Source organism: Solea solea, chromosome 1 (assembly GCF_958295425.1).
Source record: "Solea solea chromosome 1, fSolSol10.1, whole genome shotgun sequence".
NCBI classification, from domain to species: domain Eukaryota; kingdom Metazoa; phylum Chordata; class Actinopteri; order Pleuronectiformes; family Soleidae; genus Solea; species Solea solea.
The window spans coordinates 42,512,574-42,536,284 of NC_081134.1; the positions used below are offsets into that span (position 1 = coordinate 42,512,574).

A 23,711-nucleotide genomic window follows, 5' to 3' on the forward strand; every position below is an offset into this window, starting at 1 on the left:
AATGCTGCCCTTGATTTGTACGAGCAGACTGAGCGAATGGTACCGAGTGGTCAGAAATAACATCTGCTATGTGCACCTGACAACCCACAGGCTCCATCCAGCAAACAGTCGACACACCTGCTTGAACTCTGAATAACAAAACACATTTCCATGGTATAACTTCTAGGTATTTGCACTATTATACAGAGATGGAGCCGGTGCAGAGAAAAGGCAGAACATACATCTTTATCTATGTCCACTTACAAAAGGTTATCTTTCATATTGCTCAAATGTTACCTGATAAATGTCCTGGTAACTCTCAATATTTCCACTGCGGGTGGCACATTTGTCATCGTTGAGGTGGCGGGCAGAGTGGGGCACAGATGGGAACTCCTCCCTTCCACTGGCGTTGACGTATGAGCTGCAGGTCGAAGCAGACGAGCACATGTGATTAATAACCCCCGTGTGCCTGGATTGTAACCAGAGAGCGGCTGAGCTTGTGAGCGGGTCTGCATGGGACTTAATGAACTACACACAAAAATAAAAATCACAGGGAGTTCACACTTTGCAGGAAAAGCACAACCTGAAATGTTAATCAGCCACTGCAGTAGATGAAAGTTGCATGTAAACAGCTTAATAGCAGGTTAATGACAAGGTTTATGAGAACAAAACACACAGCGACACACTTTCAGCACTTAAAATTGCATTTAAAGAAGATTCGGGTAATTGTTTAATAATGGTGATTTTCCCCTCTGGCAGTTTGCGAGGTCAATCACATCCTGTTAACCTGTCGTTTTTTGTTTTTTTTTGCATTTGCAGATCATAGCTTTGTGAAATCATTGCATCCTTTGCTACATTACAGGGTGGACGAGATGAAAGAAGGACTTTGTGATGCAAATATGGGAGGGGTTCCATCCCCACAGATTTCACGGCTTCAATTCACCGTGGCTCAGTGATAGCAGTCGGTGTGGAAATGGGCTTTGCACTGAATGATCTTCATTATAGAGCAGTGATAAAGGCGATGCTACGGTGTCTACATTAAATCAGTTACATGCCTTCTTCAAAATTAAGCTCCTCTTCTACAAGAGTCAGATCTGAGCAGAACACATTGGCTTAATGCTCTTGGTTTATCAGTGAATGAAATGGCCTGTGGTGTCAAGGCTGCTTTCTGACATAATTTCAGGCCAGCAGCATCATTCACTTACACGTACAGTTCTCTGTATGGGGCCCAGTGTGCAGCAGCTCTCGTCTGAGTCTTTAAAACTAGATGTTAATTTGGGTTTGCAGCCACAGGGGTGTCTCAGCTGAAAATTGAATGGAATTTGTTCAAAATAATAATAAAAAAAAAAGGGGGTTTGTGTTTCAGAGAGGCTTAACCGCCGGATGCATAATGAGAGGGTAATTTAAATGTGAAATCTGAAGATTACGACTCTTTGTAATTTGAACTAAAATGGGTTTTTCCAAAATCTAATTTTGTCAAAGCCTCTGCAGCTCACCACCTTAACTTCCTCGGAAATTGTGATACTAACAATATTCCACTGGAAAATTCCAAGTAGATTTAGTGAGCGCGGCGTTAAGATCGTATGGATCGAAGTTGCACTGTGGTTGTAAATTCAGTATCCGCAAAATGAATATACTTTATTTATGGGGCACTTTTAAAGATTCAGGAGTGGAACTGCTACTAATTTTTTCATTAGTGTTTCCTATTTGCTGAAAACAACATCAATATAAAATGTGCTGAAAATAGATTTGACTCCAGCTTTTATAATGGTCCGTACCAGCCAACACAACAGGATTTGCAAACAATAAAGTTTAAAACGAAGAAGAAATCTCCATCCTTGGTCGCCTGCCACTTAAAGAACTTAGAGAATAAAGAATAAAACTGCTATGAAACTAATCTTTCATTCTCTACAGATGGACAACGATCACAGTAAACAAAAAAAGCTCAATACTTTCACACACAACATTGTCATTGTGTATGAGCTCTTGGAGTTCATACACAGGTGAATAGTCCTCACCTTCTCTGGCTAAATCGTGTCATTGTAAAGTTGTGATGCATTAGTGGAAATTACATTTATTGTACCGTAGGGAATCACAGCAGACCTCGTCTGAGCAGGCACCTCGTTCTGAGTCCTAGAAGTGACACACGACAGCGCTCTGACAGATATGCAGCTGGTACATGTTCACGAATCCTCACGCCTAACAAGGACAAAAAAACAAAAAAACATCCAAAATCTCCAGAAATGATTGGGTGCTGAAAGAGTCCACCTTCCAAGGTTTACTCTCTATAATCACACAGATGGGGCCAGTCTGGGATTTTAAAGGCAAACTAAACCGGTCCCAGCAATTTCCCAGAGTCTGCAGTCTGTTTGCTCTGTTTGCCGTCTCTTCAGGACTTTAGGTTTACTATTGTGTTGACAGCCCACCATCTGCTGCCGAGCCAATCTGCCCCTCGTATACCTTCCCCGAGTCTGCAGTCGTTTGCCTGTTTGGACTTTGGGATTTCAGATTCATCAGTTATGATAATGTTTGCACTGTACCTATAATAGAATATATTATAGGTACAGGACTATGTGACAGGAAGAAAACATGACAAACTGTATTTTAAATAAAAAATACTTTATTTCATAATCAAAGAAGACGATGACACCTGACGACCATCACCCTGCAATTCAGTCAAACAAGGTAGAGGACAATGTAAAGAGACGTTTAACAGACTCCCAAAAAAAACAAACAAGAATACAAAAATACAATATGAAACTCAGGAGCAAAGCGTGAGTCCATTTAAATTTAGACTTTAGTGCTGTTGTTTGAAATTCACTACGGACACCATTTCCTTTTGTCTGTTTCCAAAGGATATACCAGAATAAGGATACACATGGTTCTGCTGGGTCACAATATCAAGTCTTGGTATCTTGAATACATACAAGTGTAAACACAAAATGTGAAAGAAAACACCATTACAACGATAATTAGGCTTGCTTTACACACTATGAAACAGTAAACAAAAACTCACTCTTTTGACACATTTGTATCATCATTTACAGTCATGGACTCACCTGCTGAGCTCACCGCTGTTTCGTCCCTCTCTTCGTATCCGCGCCGTCTTGTTTTGGTCTTGCGGATCTGGCAAACTGCTGTGAATTAACAGTTAAGGTCTGTTCGCACAAACATTTAACAGCTTACAGTTCACTGACGCTCGATATGACACGTTCTTTTTTCGGGCGAAGGTATAAGGTTTCTTTTAAAAATTGTATTTGATCTCATTTATTTGTTTTTACCTTTCTTTCTACTAAAGTAACACTATATGCCAGAAGTAGCGCGGAAATTTAACACCCACCGACCTACCTCACTAAAAGGCCAGTTTGAGCTGTCGGCACAGGTTTACAGATGAATTATTTATTCTCATATGAATTCACATTGTAACCATGGAACAGCTTTTAAGCCACAGGAGCAGGTTTCTGTTTTAAGTTCATCAAAAGCTAGAAAATAAAGACTTTTGTCTGTTCACAGGAAATTAATCATGTATAATTACGAGTGAAACAATGAATGATCAACTATTGTGTGTTTTTTTTTATAATTAAACAAGCTCCCTGCTCCTTAAATAAGAATATTTTACAACAAAGACATCAATATTTTTGAGGTTTAAAAACATTTTCTGACGTTTTATGGACCAAACGTATCCTCGATATATTGAGAAGAGAAATATAAACGAGTCACCAATAAACAGACCTGAAATGTACAGTATATGTAAACGCATTACCTGAAATCAATATGCAAAAAAAAATAAATAGAAAGACTTAAGCCGCGTCCCGGGTTCATGTTAAAGGAGGGAATATAAGGATACCACCACGAGGGGTTTGTCGTAAAGAATGTAGCCGTTGGTTTCCCGCAGCGCTTTCTCCGCGCTCCACTCACTGGGGAGTCCAACGAAGGCCTGTCCTTTCATCCTCCCCTCCTTCATTAACACAACGTCAAACCTGAGGAGAAAAAAGGGAAAGCGGGGGCTCCATCATCATCATCATCGTCGTCGTCACAGATTCAGTGGCTGTTTGGTGCAAACTATGAACCAAAGTGCCAGATCAAACAAACAAAAAAACAACCTAAATACAGAAGTATAGTTCTCACCCAGAAAGCCTGGGCAGTGTGTTGGGTAACAGATACGTGCGTATTTTTACTAGTTTTCCCTGGTAAATCTCCCAGTCCCTCCCATCCCAGTTGGAAAACAACAAAACTGTGCATAACAACAAACATTTCCAGACAACGCACAGCACACGTGTCATTCACACGTTTCTGCATTGTTAGAATGTAACAAATGTGAAGGCACTTCAACTCAAACCTGTGCCTCTCTGCAGCAGAAGAGTAAAACCCTCATTTTATAATTGTAATGTCACCTGAACGTATATAAAGAGACAACACAACCAAGGTTAGACATGACAGAAAGTCCTCGTTAACTCTGCTACCGCGACGCCCCCCCTGCCCCCTGCTGAGGCGGCTTTCATCATCGTTCTTCACTGAAACAGCAAGACAGCGTTTTCAGGTTTATCCACACCAGAGACCAGAGAGTTAAGTGAGGGGGAAAAAAAAAAACTCTGGAACGCAGGAAAAATATACATTTTCCAACTTTAACAGGGTTATTGTGAATGTCATGAAGAAAGGAGTCAAAGCTTAGATGCTCTTCGGGTTAAATCAGGTGTGTCTATTACTGGTGGAAGAAGCCAGAGCAATAACGAAAATACAGCAGGTTTGTTTTTTGGCTACAGATATGAGACACTCAGGTGTGGAAAACAGGGGTGTGAAGCATGTGCACAAAGTGGGTTAAGATCAATTATAATATTCCTTGATGTTTGTTTTCCACACTGCACAAAAAAAAACTACAAACCTTTGGCAGAAAAACCTATTGAATCATGAATTTTGCATATCAGTATATCTTTTATGAAGTGACAAAAACCTGCAGATTTTTAGGTCAAGTACCAATCAGATATTGCAGAGGGTAAGATCTCTATAATTACTTGAATAGACAATGAAAATATATATTGTAGTAACCGTCAATCATAAAAATCGTGCTTTTTTAAAATCCGAGGACAAGCTGTTCCCTCTGGCAGAGCTCCACCCTCCTGCTCATCACCTCCGTCTGAGCTCAGAGTCCGGCCTTCGACCAACATAAGCTCCATTTGATGAGTCAGGTGGACAATTTATTTGAATTACTGCTGATGCACAAACAGAAAATGTCCCACATGTTCCCAACGTCAGGTTAGATACTTATTAATAACACAACACTCAGTCAGCATGAATTGCTAACATGTCTCAGGAGAAGGTGACAGATTGCCGCAGTCAGAAATAGCTCGGGAAGACAAAATGGAGTGAGGAAACACACGAACCATGTTGTTACATTAAAAAAAAAAAAAAAAAGATCACATACATATTCTTTTCTGCTTCTGATGAAAGGTTGATGTATCGCCCATAAATGTACTTCAGGTCCTGAAAAGCAAAACGACACAAATGAAGAGAAATAGTGAATATGTGACGACACTTAAGTGCAGTGTTGATGCTACAGATTAAAATATAACCCACATTTAAAAAAACACAGACATTGGACACAGGGCCAAACAAAACCACACTATCAATGCACCTACTTTCTCCTCCACTTGCTTTGCAATGTTCTTCACGTACAGTCTGCAGGTGGGCTCACCCGATTCATAATTTTTAAACACAGACATCTTTTTCATCTCTGTTTTAAAAGAGAAAGGGGGAAAAAAAACGATATTAGTTCCACTTCAAAAACAGGTACAAAGGGCTCACAGAGCTGCTTATGCAGCTACAGTTCACAAAGGGAAACTAAGAGCCATTGTAATTCAATGGAGGAGCCATAACAGAATAAAGACACTCTCAGAAGAACAGTTATTCTAGATATGACTAGGACTTATCCTCAGCTCAGCCGGTGTGCACTGTATTGTAAAACACTACACATGGAGGTTTGACGTTGAGACATGTTCATGAATTTAGATTTTTCACTACATAAACACAGCGAACCAGTTCTTCCTCCTAATATTTTTAGTAACAGCTTAGAATTCCAGTGTTATCATTACCTCATTTGCTACTGTAGATGTTCCTTAAATGCATTATTATATGTAGTCATTTGGCAAAGTCTTACAGTAACAACATTTTGACTGACTGAAGATGTAAAGATTCATTTTTAGTCTAGATCAAGAACACATAGAATCCATTTCTGTTAAGAAGATCCTGATAATATTCATGTTAAATGATTAACACAAGAGATGTGCCAGTTTTCTCATATCGTCTTTTTTAATCCATATGGAACCGGCATTTCTTATTTTCTTAGTTAAGTGCCCACCAGTGACACTAAATCTGTGAAGTATTCCTTTAATGTTGATGCTGAAAGTTGACTGACCACTGAGCTGCTGGTCTGTTCACACACTACAAACATTTCCACTCAGTGACTGATTGCAGTTCTATGATACAACCTCTACTCTGGCACAGATTGAAAGGACAAAATGTTAATGAGTATAAATACCCCATCAATATCATGTTTAGTAAGCAATTTATTACAATGTCACGTTGATAGTGCAACCTGACATCTAGATTTAAATGTTTCAAAATGTGGGGGCTTCAGCTCAGTTCAAGTTACATTTACCATCTCTTGACAGCCGTCCTTTCTCCAGCTCCCTCCGGGAGATGACACCTGAGGAGAGATCCAGCTCATTGTCACTGTTCTCCTCTTGCTGTTGAGACTCCTGGTTGCTAGGGTAGAGCTTCCCAAAACCTTCAGTGACCTCCTTCTCCTCACTGTGAGGTGCAGCTTTCTCCAGCTCGTCCACGTCTGAGGAGTCACAAAAGTAGAAGGAACAGTTACAGGAAAAAATATTGCATTCCATTTTAAGTGCAGCTGAGCTGGACTTGGCGGACTGCTCATGCCAACAGTATGAGAACTGTCCACCTCCAGCACAAATACAGACTCCTCAATGTTTACCTGAAACAAAACTAGCTCGGGAACGTTTTGTGGAAGCAAATTATGTTGATAATTCCTAGTCCATCATAGTGATGTTTTAAGTTTCTCAGCTGAGCTTAATATGGTAAATACATTCAGAACGATGTAACTTTAAAGTGCTGAATGGAATCTCTAAGTGTGAGCCACAAGCAAACAGAGTCGACGTCAAATACAGACGACTAATCAAATTAAAATGCACTCCTGTTTGGCAAACACACGTTTGAGTGGAGAGATAACTCCAACAGACTTTTGAGGGGAGTGCATGCATACACAAACACAAACACACACACAGTGTAGATGGAATTACTAAGAGCAGTGAGCCTGTATAAATCCAAGAGGAGCAAGGCGTGTGTGCATCTGTGTGTTTGTGTGCATGTAAGCACTGGAGCAAGAAGTGTTGGGGAGCTTTTCTGATACACTCTGCAGAGAACTAGACCACTGCTTTCAAAATTATCCTCCTCCTTATCTGTCCCCCACCTCCCCTTTTCATTTAAATAGCTTGTTTATCGGATCCCACACCCCAACTCCCCCAAAACTAGACTAATCCAAAAAGCCACCTGTCATGGTTTATCTTCCCCCTGCCTTTAGGAAATCTTTTGTGTTTGACTTTGAGATCTATTTTACTTCTCAGGGGTTTTGCCAGGGAGTGAAGTTGTAGTTAGAGAGAAGGGAGATAAGGCAAACAGGGAACTGCACAGCTGACAAGTAACACGGACCGCGCTCCCTGTGACATTTCCTCATAGAGATAATGGTAAAACCTTTTTGGTGCTAGTTTCTGCTGTGATATAGTGCTGTGTAACACTCTGCTCTGACTTCACCCATGGTAAGGGCTTTAACTTATGTCAATAGTAGTATCAAGGCACCTCCTGCTTCAATGTGATAAACATGATGTATGGTAACAACCAAATTCGTACAGTGCTCCTCCTCCACAAATGACAGTCAGCAGAACACTTTTTCATACAGAGCCCCCTCAGTGTATTTGTAGATTGTGTTATTGGCCTGATTTATTTGACTGGCCAGTTGGTGAAAGTCACAGTGTTACACAAACAACTAAAATTTGTTCCAAAGAAGCACTTCATTTGAAGCTGACATGTTTGGAGATGGTGAGTATTAGTATCACAGAGTTTCCCACACAATTACAATCCATCTGTGGCAGTAGCTGCCCTCGGGGTGGGTGGATGTGCTGGGGGTGATTAGTGGGCTCAGTCATGGCACACGCCGACGCGGCACGCTTTCATCCTATATGACTGCATGACCACACATGGCTAAAGAGGAGATGACCAGTGTTATGCTGAGAGGGAGATCTTTTAAATGTAATTGAGTAGGTATGTATCAGTCAGTTCATTCACATACAGCGTAACATATAAACAACCATAAAGAACGACTGCAATATGTGACCACCACTATGTCAATCACTTTCTTTTTACATTCATCTTAAAAAGAAAATATTTGCATGTAGAAACCCAACCGTAACAACATTTTTAAATGATATTGAGGTTCTGGTTTGACTGATTTTACTCAACAATAGATAATACAATATCATCTCCTTCAATATCAGTATAACTAAGGTTCAATAGATGGTGCACACACACCTTGGATCACATCAAATTCAAAGACTTTTCAAGGACTTTCCCGGACCAATTCCTGCAATATCAAGGACAAAATGTGCTGACATAGCTTAAGATGAGAGAGCACATTAATTGATTTGCAGCACGCTCTGCATATGGCCAAATGATTGTTCTTGGGATCTTGGGCAAGTCAGTCCTTGTAATTTTCTTTGGTTAGCCAGAGATCTTGGAATTTACATTTCCCAGGCATCACATAATTTGTTCGCTTTTGCTTAATGTCATTGTTCTGCACGGAATCGCACATCAACCGCAGAGAGAGACGACTCAAGGTTTGTCTTGTGTACGTCTAGTCTATGTACATCAAGCGGTGCAGGGCGCATGAAACAGTAGGTGGTGTCATAAAAAATAAGGACACATCAGCGGCGGGAGACATCTACCATCTACGACAACGGCAACATAGCTAGCCTCAAGCTAGTATAATTATCAATATTGACTAGCCTAGCACTAGGCTGAGTATGTGCGTAGCTCCATAGATAATCAAAACATATACAGTACTTTTTTAAACATTATATCATGTGTATACTAACAGTACGTACATAACACATGTCTGTAATAAGGATAAAACCATGGTAACAATCAGGGACAGGATAACACAAACCCAATGGAGCTTAGATTAACTGTATCACCAAACTATGTTGGTTTTCTCTTTGACTTGGTTAGGGTGTGTCAGAAAAATAAACATAGTGTGACACAACACAAGATTCCGCTGACAAGTTCAGGGTCCATATTTATAATGACAGATCCTGATGAGGGCTGGTGCATCAGAATCGCAAGACTGCTCCTAGGAAACAGAGTGATGTCCCCGTTTTACCCTCACTCTCAGCTGCACAGTAGAAATTATGATGATGTGTATGCTCATCATGTTTTTAACAATTGCCCTTTGGAGTATTAAATAATAATGAAATTCAACATGCAAGAAAACGAGCCGTTTGCATTGTAAGTAAACAAAGGCAAGCAAAGTATGATTTCATAAGATAATAAATCATTTAAAATGCATCGTCTTTGTATGTCTGAACACATAAATGTCTCTTTTCCCACAGAGTGGCCACTCTGGGTCCATATTTATGGTTTTGCATTTCCTGTTGTTTTCTCTGCTTCACTGGGGTCATACACTGTAAACATTACCCAAGGTTAGTTTTGAATTAATACTTTTAATGAATCAACTGTTTAATCACCGAGTCTAGACTAATTGTTAACAGCATGAAGTGCGTCAGTGGGAACACTTACCCCGGCCTTCATCAGCTGGCGCCTCTTGACCTGGCCCACTTCCTTCCACTAAGGAGGCTACCTCTGGAACTGAAATGTGGAATTCAATTTTCTTCAGCCCGGCGGGGTGGGGCTGCTCAAACACATCACAGGGCTGCAGCGTCGGAGCACTGGGGACAGCAGAGACAATCAGCACTCCGCTCAACAGCAGCCTGCCTCTAAAATGTACCCTCAATAAAGCTGGCACCTGAGCGGCTTAAGGGTTGGGATATTTTGCTCCGGTCAGGGGAAGATATTTCCCAGTCCACAAACACGAAGCCAGGAGACACCGAGGTGTGTGTGTGTGTATATTTATAGTTTAGAAATCGACTTTGTGGTCTGTCATTAAAGGAGTGTGTGTGTGTGTGGTACAGAGACAATAAGTCTCAAAGCCACACAAGGCTGTCATCATGAGGAAGACTTATTGTCTGGAGGTTTTTGTCCTTTTTTTTTGCTGCCTATGAATACGGTCTGGAGCACAGCTTTGCGTGAGGTCTGTGACATGCATGAGTGCCTTTGCTGTACCTTTGAGTGTCTGGTTTGGGAACATAGAGTAGATCCTTGATTTTGGGCTTCTTTCTCTTTGCAACAGTTTTTGGTCTCATGGGTCTCTTGCATGCTTGGTTGACCAGGCCCATCAGACGAGCAATCCTGAAATAAAGCAACCATAAAGAATATGAGAAAAATACCTACCTTGGGCAGAAAATAAAAAGAGTAAAACAATTATAGACATTTTCCTTCAAGCCACTTGTGTTACCAGCCTTATTATTATTAATAATAATATTAATATTAATAATTGTGAATGAATGATAGTGGCTGTATGATGCAAACAATATCACAATCAGTTCCACGGACTAAAGAAATCAGAGATGAGTTGTTGTAAGAAAGGAGAAAAAACCCTTAAAGATCCCTGAATAGAAAAGTCAATGACTTAAAGATGGCAGATGTATGACACATCCTGCCCTTCATACCAGTCCCTCGTATTATCACACACACAGTTGAGGATTCTTTCAGTTTCTGCCACTGATGATGGCACCTTGTGAAATTGGACTAGTTTAGGACGGAAGAAGCGGATGTTAAAAACAAAAACAAGTAACGCAACTTGAATTTACTGCATCGCAATTAGAGTTTTAGCTCCGTTTCAAGAGTAATCTGTGTTCAGAACAAACCAAAAAATGAATAAAACGTGACACTGATTCTGTCCTCTGCAGTTTGTTTTAGAGAGTACTGCATATGATAAACAACAATGGTGGAAAAATAGAACAAGGGTATTTGTTTTAGTAGACCAAAAACAAGGTGAAACAGAAAGTAAGTGATTAAACTGAGCTTTTTCTTAGATAGTCGAGTTGCTGCTGATAACAAACAGAACTGATCATTGTTTCTAAAGTTGTCTGTTGTTGCCCATCTATTACTGAAACACAGCCTCAGTGTTATGAAACTAAAACAGAGCCAGCAGCGTTTTCATACTTCAGTTTTCTGGGCTCTAAAATGCCCTGGTAGTGTGGACAAGTGGCATATAGACAGCAGAATATGTGCCTTTTTCTTTTTTTTTTTTGAGTAGTATGGATGTAGCTTAAGTGTCTCAAAGTGCTCTTGACAAAAAAAAGAGTTTATTGTTGAGAAACCCTGCAAATGCCTGAGTTTACATGCAGTTTATGTACTAGTAAACAAAGAATGTGCAATTGTGTCCATCTCCCCATTCATGTAGATAACAGAGCCTGGTGTTAGTCTGAAACAAAGGCCCCGGGCAATGTCAAGGTGGCTGCCGAATGGCAGAACTCTGTGTTGGTAATCTGTGTTGGTAATCTGCACCTCACCTCTCCTTGTCTTCATCGTCTCCACTCTCGTACTCCGACTCTTCTTCACTGGACAGCTCCATCTCCTCCTCTGGTAAAGGAGGGTAGTCAGGAGGGAAGGGAGGGGGCATGGGGATAGGTGGTGCAGGAGGCAGGAGCTGAAACTGCAGCAGACAACACAAGATGGATTACTTTTCAAATACCTCAGCACTCAAATGATTCCATGTGCATCTTTGCTAAGGTCCCCGGTGAGCACTGGTCGACACCAGGATTCATTTATGATCATAGTGTGGGGGGTGGTCGATATTGGGATTAAATTAAAATCACAATATTCTGAGACTGACTCAAATGGTTCCTATTGCACCAACAAAAAATACTTAACTCGGGGGAAGCTTAATGCAAATATTTAATTGTAATGTTGAAAAACTGCAAATGGTCACCTTACTCAAACTTAACAATAACAATTAGTGGATTTTTGCATAATTCATTTCTGCCCAAGAATTATGAAATATGTTTCATTTCAGTTCTAAACGTGTGGATAAGAAAACATTTTATATTTAATTTAAAGTTTGCTAAGTTTAGTAACCCTTAAGTGGATCACTCATTTTCTGGTTTCTTTGCTCCTCTCTGGCCGTAAAAAAGGATACATTTGGTTTGTGGACAGAACAAGACATTTGAGGACATTGTAATTCTTCTCCATTTCATGTAACACAAAACTAAGATTACAAGATTACTAGAGACATTGATGGACATATTAATTCATGAAGCAAATATTTTACAAATTGTGACAATTATCTTGTTTCCTTGTTGTGAACTTCACAGTACAGAATGACGCATTTACACAGTTTAATATTAGAAACCTGCTGAAAGTGGAAGGTTTCTCAGCTCGTGTTTTCACTCAAGTGACAAAGATGCGACACTACCACTTGTTTGGAAACCAATTATGATCTGACATGCAACACAACAGTGTAACAATGTTTTTTGCTTCTTTAAAAAAAAAAAAAAAAAAAAAAGTAAGATACATCTTATGTCAAGCAAAAAAAGTCTTGAACTTTTCAATGACAAGACATAAGTGATGAATTGATTGATTTTAATGGAAAAATCCTATCAACATGTGTAGCCTTGATGTTTAAGGCTACACATGTTAACACATTTGGGCTACATTATGAAGTCCATTTACTTTAACATAGCTTTAATACTCATGTCACATATTAAAACTCGGGGTTGAAATCAATAAGCATTGATTTTTTGAGTGTTTTTGAATTTAAATATATTCTGACAATTTTGAATAGTGACCCCTTATAACAACACAGTTCTTCATGTGTAATATCAAATACTTATTATTGAAAGCATCTACAAATGTTAAGCCATCAGCCTATTCTTCATCCAACATTCATGTGTTAAGCTTACCATGGGGGGTCTGGCAGTGACTGGACCAAATGGACATGGTAAATTCATCTTGTTCATTAGATGAAGTACCTGTATGATTGAAAATATGTAAAATATATTACAAAACAGTGACAGTTCTATATCAAGACTCATACCAAGAGTTGGGGGGGGGGGGGGGCTGTTAATATGAATATATTGCTGCTCTAAAACAGAAAGCCTGCAACTCAGGCTTCCATACGAAACTGATTGCATGCTTCCTGCATTTCCATTTAAAATAGAAGGATCAAAGTGAGATTGAGACTGAAGTGAGATCCTGGCAGTGATTGCTTCTCTGTGACACAATAGCACCACCAAGATGTCAACACTGGAAGTAGCAGCAGTGGAAAGAAAATACCAAGGCAGCCCGATTTCACCAAGGAAATGTTAAACCCATAACTCATGCCTCCCACATATAGTTTATTATTAATACTTGCTACCTAAATTGAAATTTAAAAGGCAAATGTTTGCTTTTTGATCTTTAAAAGGTTGGATACGGTTCAAAAATCTTAAGAACACTTAGTACAAAAGCGTATTTTCATTTTACACTATTAATCTGAAGGTCAAGCATGCTGTCAAATATGCATTTTTCTGTATAAACTACACACTACACAAAAAGATATGAAAATACAACGACATATAAAGATAACAACAAAAATATGACGAGAGAGAATCTGCAATCACTCACTTGAACATAAAACTTTGGCACACTTATTAGGGCGTGTGTTATGTTTGTCAGAATGCTGTTCGAGGGTGGTGGGTATAAATATTTCAAAGTGGGATTGGATTGAAATTTCAACCTGTAGGAGATAGGGAGAAAGTGAGACAGAAAAGACAGAATTACTTTTAAAAAGTTGCTTCCGAACACAATCGCCCCTTCACTTAACTCACAAAATAAGTTAAGGTAAACCAGACAGACAGAGTATGTGCTTAAGCAAGGTGACTTATACTCTATGACAAGCACTCAGGCAACAAAATGTAAAATCCAGCCATTAAGGGACATTGGGACCAGCTTGCAATGTCAGCACTGAGGCTTGTCCACACGTTACAGTAACTTTTATCGGGCAGGAATGGGCACTGCATGAGAGGATAAATCTTAATACTGCAGCCTAATAAGCAAAGGAAAGGGCAGTGTGAGTGTGTGTGTGTATGTGTGGGTGGGTGTTGTTAGCTGCCAGTTCTGCTGGAGCAGAAAACAACAATCAGAGACATAAGTAAGAATGTACTACATGTTGTCTCACTGATTTTATTTTGTAAACCCTAACCCTGCAACGATTACTATATGAATCGTCAACTATTTTATTAATCAATTAATCAGTTTGACTTGGTTTTTTTTTTTAAATAATAATAACAAGAAAGCAAAATGATTTTTCAGCTTCTTAAATATTAATATTTTCTGGTTTCTTTGCTCCATATAACAAAGAAATCATTAAAACTGAATAATTTTGGTTAGTGGACAAAACAAGCCATTTAAGAACATCATAATTTTCTAGGGTTGGGAAACACTGATCAACATTTTGTAACTTTTATGGACCAAACAAGCAAGTTTTTTTTTTAATCTAATGGTACCTAACTGTAACATCTTTGCAACAACATATACAACATATACATAAAAAAAACCACGTTTAAAACAAAAACAAATTGCATTTAACTACAATGATATAGAATATTGAAGCTTTGAATAATTGTCTCAGCTGCAGTAACAGCTCCAAACTGCATTTCATTTAATGCTCTGGTCATTGCGTGGTGCAGAAATAGTTTACTGTATATCAGTCAGATATCTTGTCTATTTTGTTTGTCCAATCTTCAGTGCCTTCTTAAGATTTGAGGAATGGTTTGTTACCAAGATTAGACATTTTTGTCATACTATTCAGTTTTTTTAAATCACTAAATACAGAGTATACATATAATACGTTGTCACCTGGTTTGAAAAAGAAGCCCAGGTGGCAACTCGATTTTAATGGAAATCTATCGGAAGTAAACATTTTACTGGGGAGTTAATGGCCAAAAACACAAGTTTTAGGTCTTCTCTGACAGAGAATGATGTCAATGTTGTAAATTATGATTAGAGCTGAAACAATTATTCGATTATTAATCGATTACTAAATTAATCGACAACTATTTGGCTAATCGATTAATCGGTTCAAAGCTTTTTTCATGATTGAAACTAGATTTTCAATAGTTTAGGCTTCATAAATGTGAGTATTTTCTTCATTTCTTTGCTCTGGATAACAAAGAAATCATTAAAAGTTAATACAAGACATTTGAGAACATCATCATTTCCAGGTTTGACGAACACCGATCAACATTTTTTAAGGTTTTCTGATATTTTATGGACCAAACGATTCATCGATTAATCCAGAAAATAATCGACAGATTAATCGATTATGAAAATAATCGAACAAAGATGATAAAAATATACAGTGCATGTACTGGAGTCACTTCATTCTACTCCTGAACATTTAATTCCTGAAAAAGTTCTTCTTTCTGCAATAGACTGAGCGATTTTAAAAATGTCGACTAATTATGTCTGCGGCTCTGCTGGAAAAGCTGGGTACCTCAGCAGGCGGATTCAGCAGCAGTGCTCCTGCAGTGCTTCAGTACTATCTACAAAGCAGTGAGGATTTTACATCTTCTATTTGCTTCACACTTCGACGGTGTACTCTGAACGTACTGAACACCTTGTACCGAAGGGAATGGCACAAACATGAATACAATGACTAAACACTCCTGCAAAAGAGCAATGAGATGAGGAAACAGTAATTCACTGGTAGTGTAAAGTTGATGCATTCAAGAGTCTAAAGATCAGTCATCAGCACAATGTTTTACAAGATACAACACTTGGAAAATTAACAAAATAGAAAATGAATGCCAAAGGCTACATAATAGATAATATACACACATACCCAAGACTTGGTGCAACACCAGTCTCTATAAGGGTGATTTTTGGGTTCTGGGTCTCCTGTTTCTTCTTCTCTTCTTTAAGTCTTTTTCCACTGTAGAAAGACAACACAAAAATCCTTACACCGCTGATACACACACCAGAGTCTGACTCCAATTCACAGGTTTAACATAGCCTGAATTGTTTTTGTTTCTTTTCCTCACGTTATATTATCCAAATAACATACCTGACTGACACCGGTGGATCCTTTAAAACTGTCAAATTATCTTGACCTTTAGCAAACTCTGCAACAAGTTTTTGACCAAGGATCTCTAACTGATGCAGCCTGGTAAGAGCCTGAAGGAGACGAAACACCAGACACACAGATTAAGATAAAATCTGATGACTAAAGGTTTGTGTCAAATTGTACATATCTGACTTAATTGCAACTACCATAATCAACTCACATTTGCTGCCGACCTCTCACTTTTAAATGTTGCAAAGGCTGTATGTTTCTGTGGGAAGTGACAAATTATTTGTGATGAAGTTACTATCAATGAATTGTATTTCACAATAAGAAAAACACTCACAAGGTGTCAGTGAAATGCAACCTACCATACGACCCCTGTTAGAGAAGACTTGGACTGAATCAGCCCCAAAATACTTAAGCAGATCCTCTTTCTCATCCCCATTGAGTTCAGCTGGTAAGTGGCGGATGAGCAATGTTTTACTGCTTTGTGATTGTACCACCTCATCATTGGTGTCCATTTTACTGTGGACAGGGACAACAAGCATTAAATATCATTATTGTTAGCTTTACATGGTGCAGGGCGATGAGAACATGAGAAACTCAGGTAAGTGACATTTTTACAGCCGCATCATTGCACATATAGATATAATGCAATATACTGTATAATGTTAGTCGCTTTAGATAGCTTCAGATATATTCTGGCCAATATCTAATATCTCTAATATATACTACATATAATTTGCAGTATTACTATTTATAACACGACCATTTGAGATGTGACAACCGAGCCATTAGCTAGGATTGTTAAGTAATTTAGACGAAGCGTATTTTTAAAACAAGAGCCGCCGAATTTATGAATGATACCTGTACATTCTTAAAATAACTACAGTTATTGTCTCAACCGTTTCTATGTTTTCCGACTGGCGAATAAGTGGTTAAATCCCAATGTTTTCCAAATGAACAATAGTAGAACACTTCACGAGGCTAGCTCCAACTTTAGCTTCGGGCTAATCTAACACGTCAGGACACGACTTCTTCAAGCCCTGGTGCAAGCGCTAGACTGGACTGAGGAAAAGTTGTCATATGCAATAAATGACTATCGACGAAATATAATTTATGGTCCAAATAAAATATTTAGCAGTAGACCGACCTGCTGTAGAAGCAGCTAAAAACACACCGCCGGTGTTTTGTCTTCTTCTTCCCTTTCCGGCTGTTCTTCTTCGCCTTTTCCGGTTACGGTTCTAGACATCATTGAGCTTTAGATTTAGTGCCCCCTCTTGGATTGGAGGATATTAACCTTGGTTTTATAATTATTTACAGTCCAATCAAAGTTACAATCAAACCTGTTTATTAGATGTTACAAAGAACACGAATATAGTAATGACTGCAATAATGATTTTTGCTACAGCGTACATGAGTAATAATGCAGTTACTGTGTAATGTAATTACAACATGATTAAGGTATTTGTTAACCTAATCATTACCTAATCAACAGCATTTATAATGCACATTTTGCCATCAGGAAATTGTGCACCAGTGTTCAAGCCTTACACGCATTGTAGTTGTTGTTTGCCACCAGCAGGTGTCAGTGTCCTCACATGAATACTGCAGTTGCAACATTTCAAGTGTATGTAGTCTCAATATACTTATTACTAAAAAGAAAAGTAATGTGCTACTATATCATTATGTGTAAAGACCCATTAAGAGTGTCTCCCATAATTCACTTGTGTAATGACATGAAAAAGGTTACTTAGATCAGTCAGTGATCAATTTAAAGGGACCAGAAACAGAAAATCTGGTTGGTGTGCACTAAGGTGATTTAATTGTTGAATAATCTATCAAATGTGCAGGGAGTGAGAGGGACTTTGAGAAGGCCTGCTGTCTGTCGTCTGTTCAGCCTTAAGAAGGCCTTCAGTTTCCCATCCCCACCCCCAAGAAAATCCCCCTATACTTCTCGAGATGCCTCCAAATTCCTGGCCAAATGAAGCCTTTTCTTTGAGGAGCGATGCAAGGGCATTCCTCCTGAGGGGGACACAATACCCCCTTTCACCGTGGACTGGCTCTGAAATTTCACAGGTGATGGGAGGAACGCTGGACACTCGATCCTCCTCTCTCCCTCCCTCCGACGTAACATATCAGACCCAAGGAGAGTAAAAGGGAGAGAGATGCTGTTTGAAAAGAGAGAGGGTAGAAATGAGCTGAGTATGAATGGAGGAGTGGCTCAGTTTCAATTAGATGAGCCGATAGTAGTGTTTCAGGGGATGAAGCAGTTGTCAGCTGATATTTGTTACCTGTAAAACATTCAGATTTGACTCCTTTGTCAACACCAGGTCTGATTCTTAATGAAATACCAGTCCCAGCTCACGTCTCAGTCAGACAGAGGAGCTGAAGAAGGAGAAGTTGGATTATGGTGGACAAGAGATTAATACCGACTCCATTGGCAGTGGCAAGAAGATAGCGAAGAGAAAGGCCTTTGCATCTGTCAGCAAGACATTATAAAATACACATGACCAATACTGATGCTCTCTGCTTTGATAATTCTTTTGATAATTCATCATGCAAGGCATTTCAAAATGCTTTGCTTTAAAAAATAAATACATACAGTGGCAGCGACATCAAATATATAAAAGTCATGATACGATCATTTAAATAGAGAGATAAAAGAAAAACAAACTGACTTTGTGGAGAAAGGTCAACAACAATGTACAACAATATAAAGTGTCTTTCATTTATGTGAGGAATGTGAGACACTTAAACATGTGCACAGTGACCTTTTTGTATTGATATCTGCTTGTTCTCTCAGCCAGAGGGGTTATTAGATTAACCAGTGTTATTATTTGCGGGGGTATTATGATAGTCAAACCAACAAGTACAGAATAGAAGCTATGGTTTCATTTATAACTCTAATATATGAGTATACAGTAAACCCAAGTGCTTTCAAGTGCTTAATTTCTTTCTTCACTTTTGTATTTAATGTATCAACCTGCAATAAATGGCAAATTGTTAAGCTCTTCTTTTATTTTCTTTAAATACATCATGTACTGTATATATGGTATTTGTTCTTTTATTTTTGTTTAACTTTAGCAGCTACAAATTCATAATATGACTTTATTATTACATGTAGATGTTTCATCCCTGTGATTAAAGCAGAATTAATTGTAGGATACACAAAATATTGTGTTGAATTTTTCTAAAATAAACATTTGCACCTTTAGTGTACCATCACTAGCTGGCTGGAAGGGTGACCAGAACTAAAAGAGGGATTAGAAAGCAATAGTATGAAACACTGCTTGTGTTGTGTCTACCAGGAGAAATAACTTGTTTTTTTTAAGTGGACCTGTATGCATTGACATTCAATCTCGCTTATAAATATATTTTGCTTTTGGATGTGGGGAAGAAATGCTAATTTTATAAGTTTCCAGCCACAACTTCCAACCTGTTTGTTCAAAATGGCTGCCTAAGAAATTCAGTCAACACTCACATTTCTGCTCATGCCTCTCCCCTGTTTACGTTTTTGTGGTGAAAAACTGGCAACAGCACACATGCATTCCTGTTTGTAAATGTATTGGATTTACTAATAAAAGTGCCTGTCCATATTATATATATATATATGGTTTCAATATATTATATATTGGAACAACATTAGACAGTTATTGTCATGAGCAGCCAGTAAATATTGAACAGTTTTGTGTTTATGTTCATAGTGAGTGGTTAAGAGAAGCTCCATGACACTATGCTTACACCTCATCATGGCCATGCACCTTCACTGATTGGACACAGAGGGAGGGCTGATACACCCTGGACAGTAAACCTTGGTCATGTCCAACTGCTGAGGTTTAGAATTGACTCTTTCATGAAAACTGAGCGGCACAATGAGCCTCTTTGGTAAAAAAAGTGTGTACACCACATTGAACCTTTTTTTTTTTTTAACTTTGCTTTACCATTTGATATAATCTACTCATAATTTATTTAATTATTGTATCCGCTTACACGTTGTAGTTACACTTTAATTCATTTTACGAAATTGGTACATTGTTTTATTAGTGTTATTTAGTAGATTAAGCTTTTTTTTCATCATCACCCACAACATATGACATGCAAAAAATTTCATTTTATAAATGAATAATCCAGGTAGTGGTGTGGGGTGCTAACTAAGCTAAGCAGATGACCCCAGCTTCATTTTATGTCCCCGATTTGTTTGACAGAATTAGGAGCAGCATCGCGTCCTCTACCTGTCTGTCGGTTGAACACTGTGCATGTGTGAGTGTTTGACAAAGTCCTTCTCTCAGATTGGTGTGGAATGCTGGTACATCGTGACTTGAGTTTCTAGTCTGTGTTCTTCTCTATCTCAGAGCCAGACCATGACCGCTGAGTGTTTATGATTAAAGACATATAAAAGCCAAACTACTTGATTTAAGAGCTGATTTATATGTTTGAACAGCAGAATGTTACTTTTATCGCGACTTCTACAAATTCAGAGACTTTCCTAATCATCACACTGTAAACGAAAACTTATATATCTTATTCTTATCTCGTTTCACCCATTTGCATGTAGACAGGTGAAAGAATGAATATGTAACTTAATGTTTGTGGGATAAATCAACCTTCTCTCTCCTTTATTTCATCTTTTTTTCTTTTTTACCGTCTCCCTCCAGAGTTCAGCTCATTTAACCTGGAAAAAACGATTAGCGAGACAAATAACACGAGGACACCCAGTGCTAATGAAGCAATTAAAAAGCAACTACAAAGAAATATGTTACAATCCACTAATTGTGTTGATGTCTTTTCGATGTAGAAGACAGATAGTCTTTAGGGGACCAGGTAAAAATGGCCCCACATTGATAAGAACCACAGTTGCATTCACAAAGTCCCACTCTGATTGTAATAGTTCAAACAGAACCAGACACACCATGTTGTTTGCACTTTGTTAAATTTAGAGTCAGATTTAGAATGAGTGGGTGACAGCCAACTGTATGAAGCCATGAACACTCATGTGGCCTGCAGCTGTTTCACATTGTTTGTATGAATATTTGTATGATCCTTTTATTGCCATGCAATTGCCATTATTTTCTGATTCTGTTTCTAATAAAAACATTTTTAACGATAATGTTTTAATGTCCTCATTTATATTTGCTGAGTCATTTTTCTTTACATGAGCTGACTGAGAGACCTACGGGGAATAAAAGATAATTCTTGTTTTGCACTTAAACCTAAACAATGTTTAGAAAAGGGAGATGTGATGTGCAAATTAAAGCTGCGTATTGTGGATATGACAGAGGCTGATAATCATGGCATGTGGCGCATTCAGATACTGAAGTAACCTGTAATTCAGCTGATCAGAGTGCAGGCTAAGTCTGGAATAACACCAACTGTGGTTGTCTCCATTTAATCAGCACTTACCCAAAAAAGCAATTGATAGAGGGTGATGTCCAGGAAATGGCCAAGTCCGGCCTGAACAGACACCATATGATCAACATCAGATGATTTCTGCAAGAATCATCTCTGTATTTGTTCAAATGCAAAAGATAACACACAAGTACAAGTACAACACCCATCCATGTCGCCTGTTTTCTACCACATCCTGAAACCATGTGAGGATGTATCTGGTCTCTATGATTGATGTATATCAGACAGTTTGCATGTCTGTCCACATAAAAGCTGAGCTTGGAGGAGAAAGGTAGGGAGTGTGCATGGCTAAAAACCCCCCTGTCACCTACTGTGGAAGAAGACTGCTGAGGGTGAGGAGAGGTCAGGAATCCCAAGTTGAGGCAGAATTTGAGGAATGTTGCCTGCAGACCTCAACAGTAGAACCCAGTGACCACAGAGAGATACCATCTAAGGATCTGCAGAGTAATGACTCAGGGTCAAAGTATACATGATGGGTGACATTAGTGAGAGTCCGGATATGAAAGTGAATTCATGCTCTCAGGAAGATTCACACTGAAAACAAAATGGTGAACATAGCAGATGATTTTCATTATCCAAGACAAGACTCAGCAAAGTATTGCTCCGCAGTGTAACACGTAACTTAAATCACATGCACAGTCCGGTGTCACTTCAAACATTTCCTTCCTCTCAACAGCTGGTGCTCAAGTTTACTCTGAGAGCTATAAAGACCGCGTGGTCTCGTACAATCACTATCAATTCATCAAAATGATTAACTCTCTCATTTAGCCTGGAATATGACTGAACTCAAAACAACCACATTGAGTATATGAAAAGAAAAACCAAGACAGAACTTTTATATCATCACACAAATTTACCTTGAAGCCTGAATTATTATAGAATTAAGACTAAGTGATTGCAGCAATGATAGCATATATTCCCAAGGCACAACACTGTTTAAGGCTAATTGCTAACAGTTTACAGTGATCTGCACCAAATGCAACGTCAAGCTGAAGCTTACTGTTGGTTTTTGGTCATCAGTTAAAGTATAAGAGAAATTAGAATGAGCATCATCAGAATTACTACTATTTATTGTGAGAGAAACACACATTTTATAAGAACCCATTCAACGATTGTTGAAATAATTTTACAAGAGGATCAATCTGAAAAGCATCTATACCAAATGTCATCACAATCCACACAATAATTGTTGAGTGTACTGTTTTTTGTTGTTGTTGATGTAAATGACAGCTTGATATTATCAGTCCTACAGTTGTGCTGGTAGTGTGGCTGAAAAGTGAATCCATTTTAAACGCTGTATATCCTCTGTTGAGAGGCAACAACAAATGGCTGATGCTTCTTGGATATATAGTCGACCAATAACGGATGTCATTTTGTTTCCTGTCAGTGAAAGTATGCACTAAACACGCCCATTCTTGAAACTGCTGCAGCTTCCAACATGTAAGCTTTGCAAGCGGGATCTGTGCTTACAGCCCATGACACAACTACAGTGTATGCTGCTCTATGCAAAAGTCCTTTAATCACAATTTTACTTTTATCATTATGTTCTTGTCCTAATTTGATGTTTCATTTCTCCCTGTCATCTCAATCCACTGGTTCAGCCAGACTGTCCTCTCCAAACTGCTAGTTACCACTCTGATGCGCAGGCACCTCCCTGACCACATGGTGAATGGAGGCACACACATGGACTAAATCTTCCACTTTATTCTTTCAGAAACATTATATTTTCTGGCAACATTATAGATCCTTTGAAGGTTTTTTTTTTTTTTTTTTTTTTACTTTAGAGGAGGTTTAACAGCAGTGGATGTATGAATATAAGAGTTCAGCTTTTTGTTGATGAGGCCACAACTGTTGTTTTGGCTCTGTGTGAGAGCTCATGCGTGTCATTAATCATAGTTTTATTGGCACAATATGTCTCCTTTTAAACATGCTTCAAAGTTGTCGACACCTAGAACCAGCCAAAATTAGAGCTTCACAGCATTTCCCATGCATTCAAATCATTTCGCCATCTGGATCACACAGGGAAACTGACTGCTATAATGTTAATCAGCAAGACAAGACATCTCCAGAATAGAGTTTTAATCAGCTCTAT

General features: G+C 38.6%; 1 protein-coding gene across 3 annotated transcripts; it reads right to left on the reverse strand.

Moving 5' to 3' along the window:
* Positions 1 to 377: 377 nt before the first annotated feature.
* Positions 378 to 17,449, reverse strand: rnpc3 (RNA-binding region (RNP1, RRM) containing 3). 3 transcript variants are annotated; one of them, XM_058626372.1, is made up of 16 exons: positions 17,364 to 17,449; positions 16,579 to 16,735; positions 16,431 to 16,478; positions 16,211 to 16,320; positions 15,989 to 16,078; positions 13,771 to 13,882; positions 13,068 to 13,136; positions 11,679 to 11,821; positions 10,387 to 10,512; positions 9,844 to 9,992; positions 6,635 to 6,820; positions 5,616 to 5,710; positions 5,402 to 5,460; positions 3,827 to 3,959; positions 3,039 to 3,116; positions 378 to 400 (listed from the first exon to the last, which is right to left on the reverse strand). In XM_058626372.1, the coding sequence occupies exons 2-15, from the start codon at positions 16,729 to 16,731 to the stop codon at positions 3,048 to 3,050; spliced, it is 1,542 nt and encodes a 513-aa protein (XP_058482355.1). In that variant the 5' UTR covers positions 16,732 to 16,735; positions 17,364 to 17,449; the 3' UTR covers positions 378 to 400; positions 3,039 to 3,047. The 3 variants fall into 3 exon arrangements, with proteins under 3 accessions (XP_058482355.1, XP_058482346.1, XP_058482327.1); XM_058626363.1 differs by lacking the exon at positions 378 to 400 and adding an exon at positions 2,582 to 2,644; XM_058626344.1 differs by lacking the exon at positions 378 to 400 and adding an exon at positions 2,582 to 2,893.
* Positions 17,450 to 23,711: the final 6,262 nt, after the last annotated feature.

Bases quoted from the DNA above. Each gene is read 5' to 3' on its own strand.
- rnpc3 (XM_058626372.1), bottom strand. From the start codon at position 16,731: ATGGACACCAATGATGAGGTGGTACAATCACAAAGCAGTAAAACATTG. The intron at 11,822-13,067 runs GTAAGCTTAACA...TGTCTGCTGCAG, and splicing joins TCACTGCCAGACCCCCCATG to TTTCAGCTCCTGCCTCCTGC. The intron at 3,117-3,826 runs GTATCCTTATAT...GTTAATTCACAG, and splicing joins ACGACAAACCCCTCGTGGTG to CAGTTTGCCAGATCCGCAAG.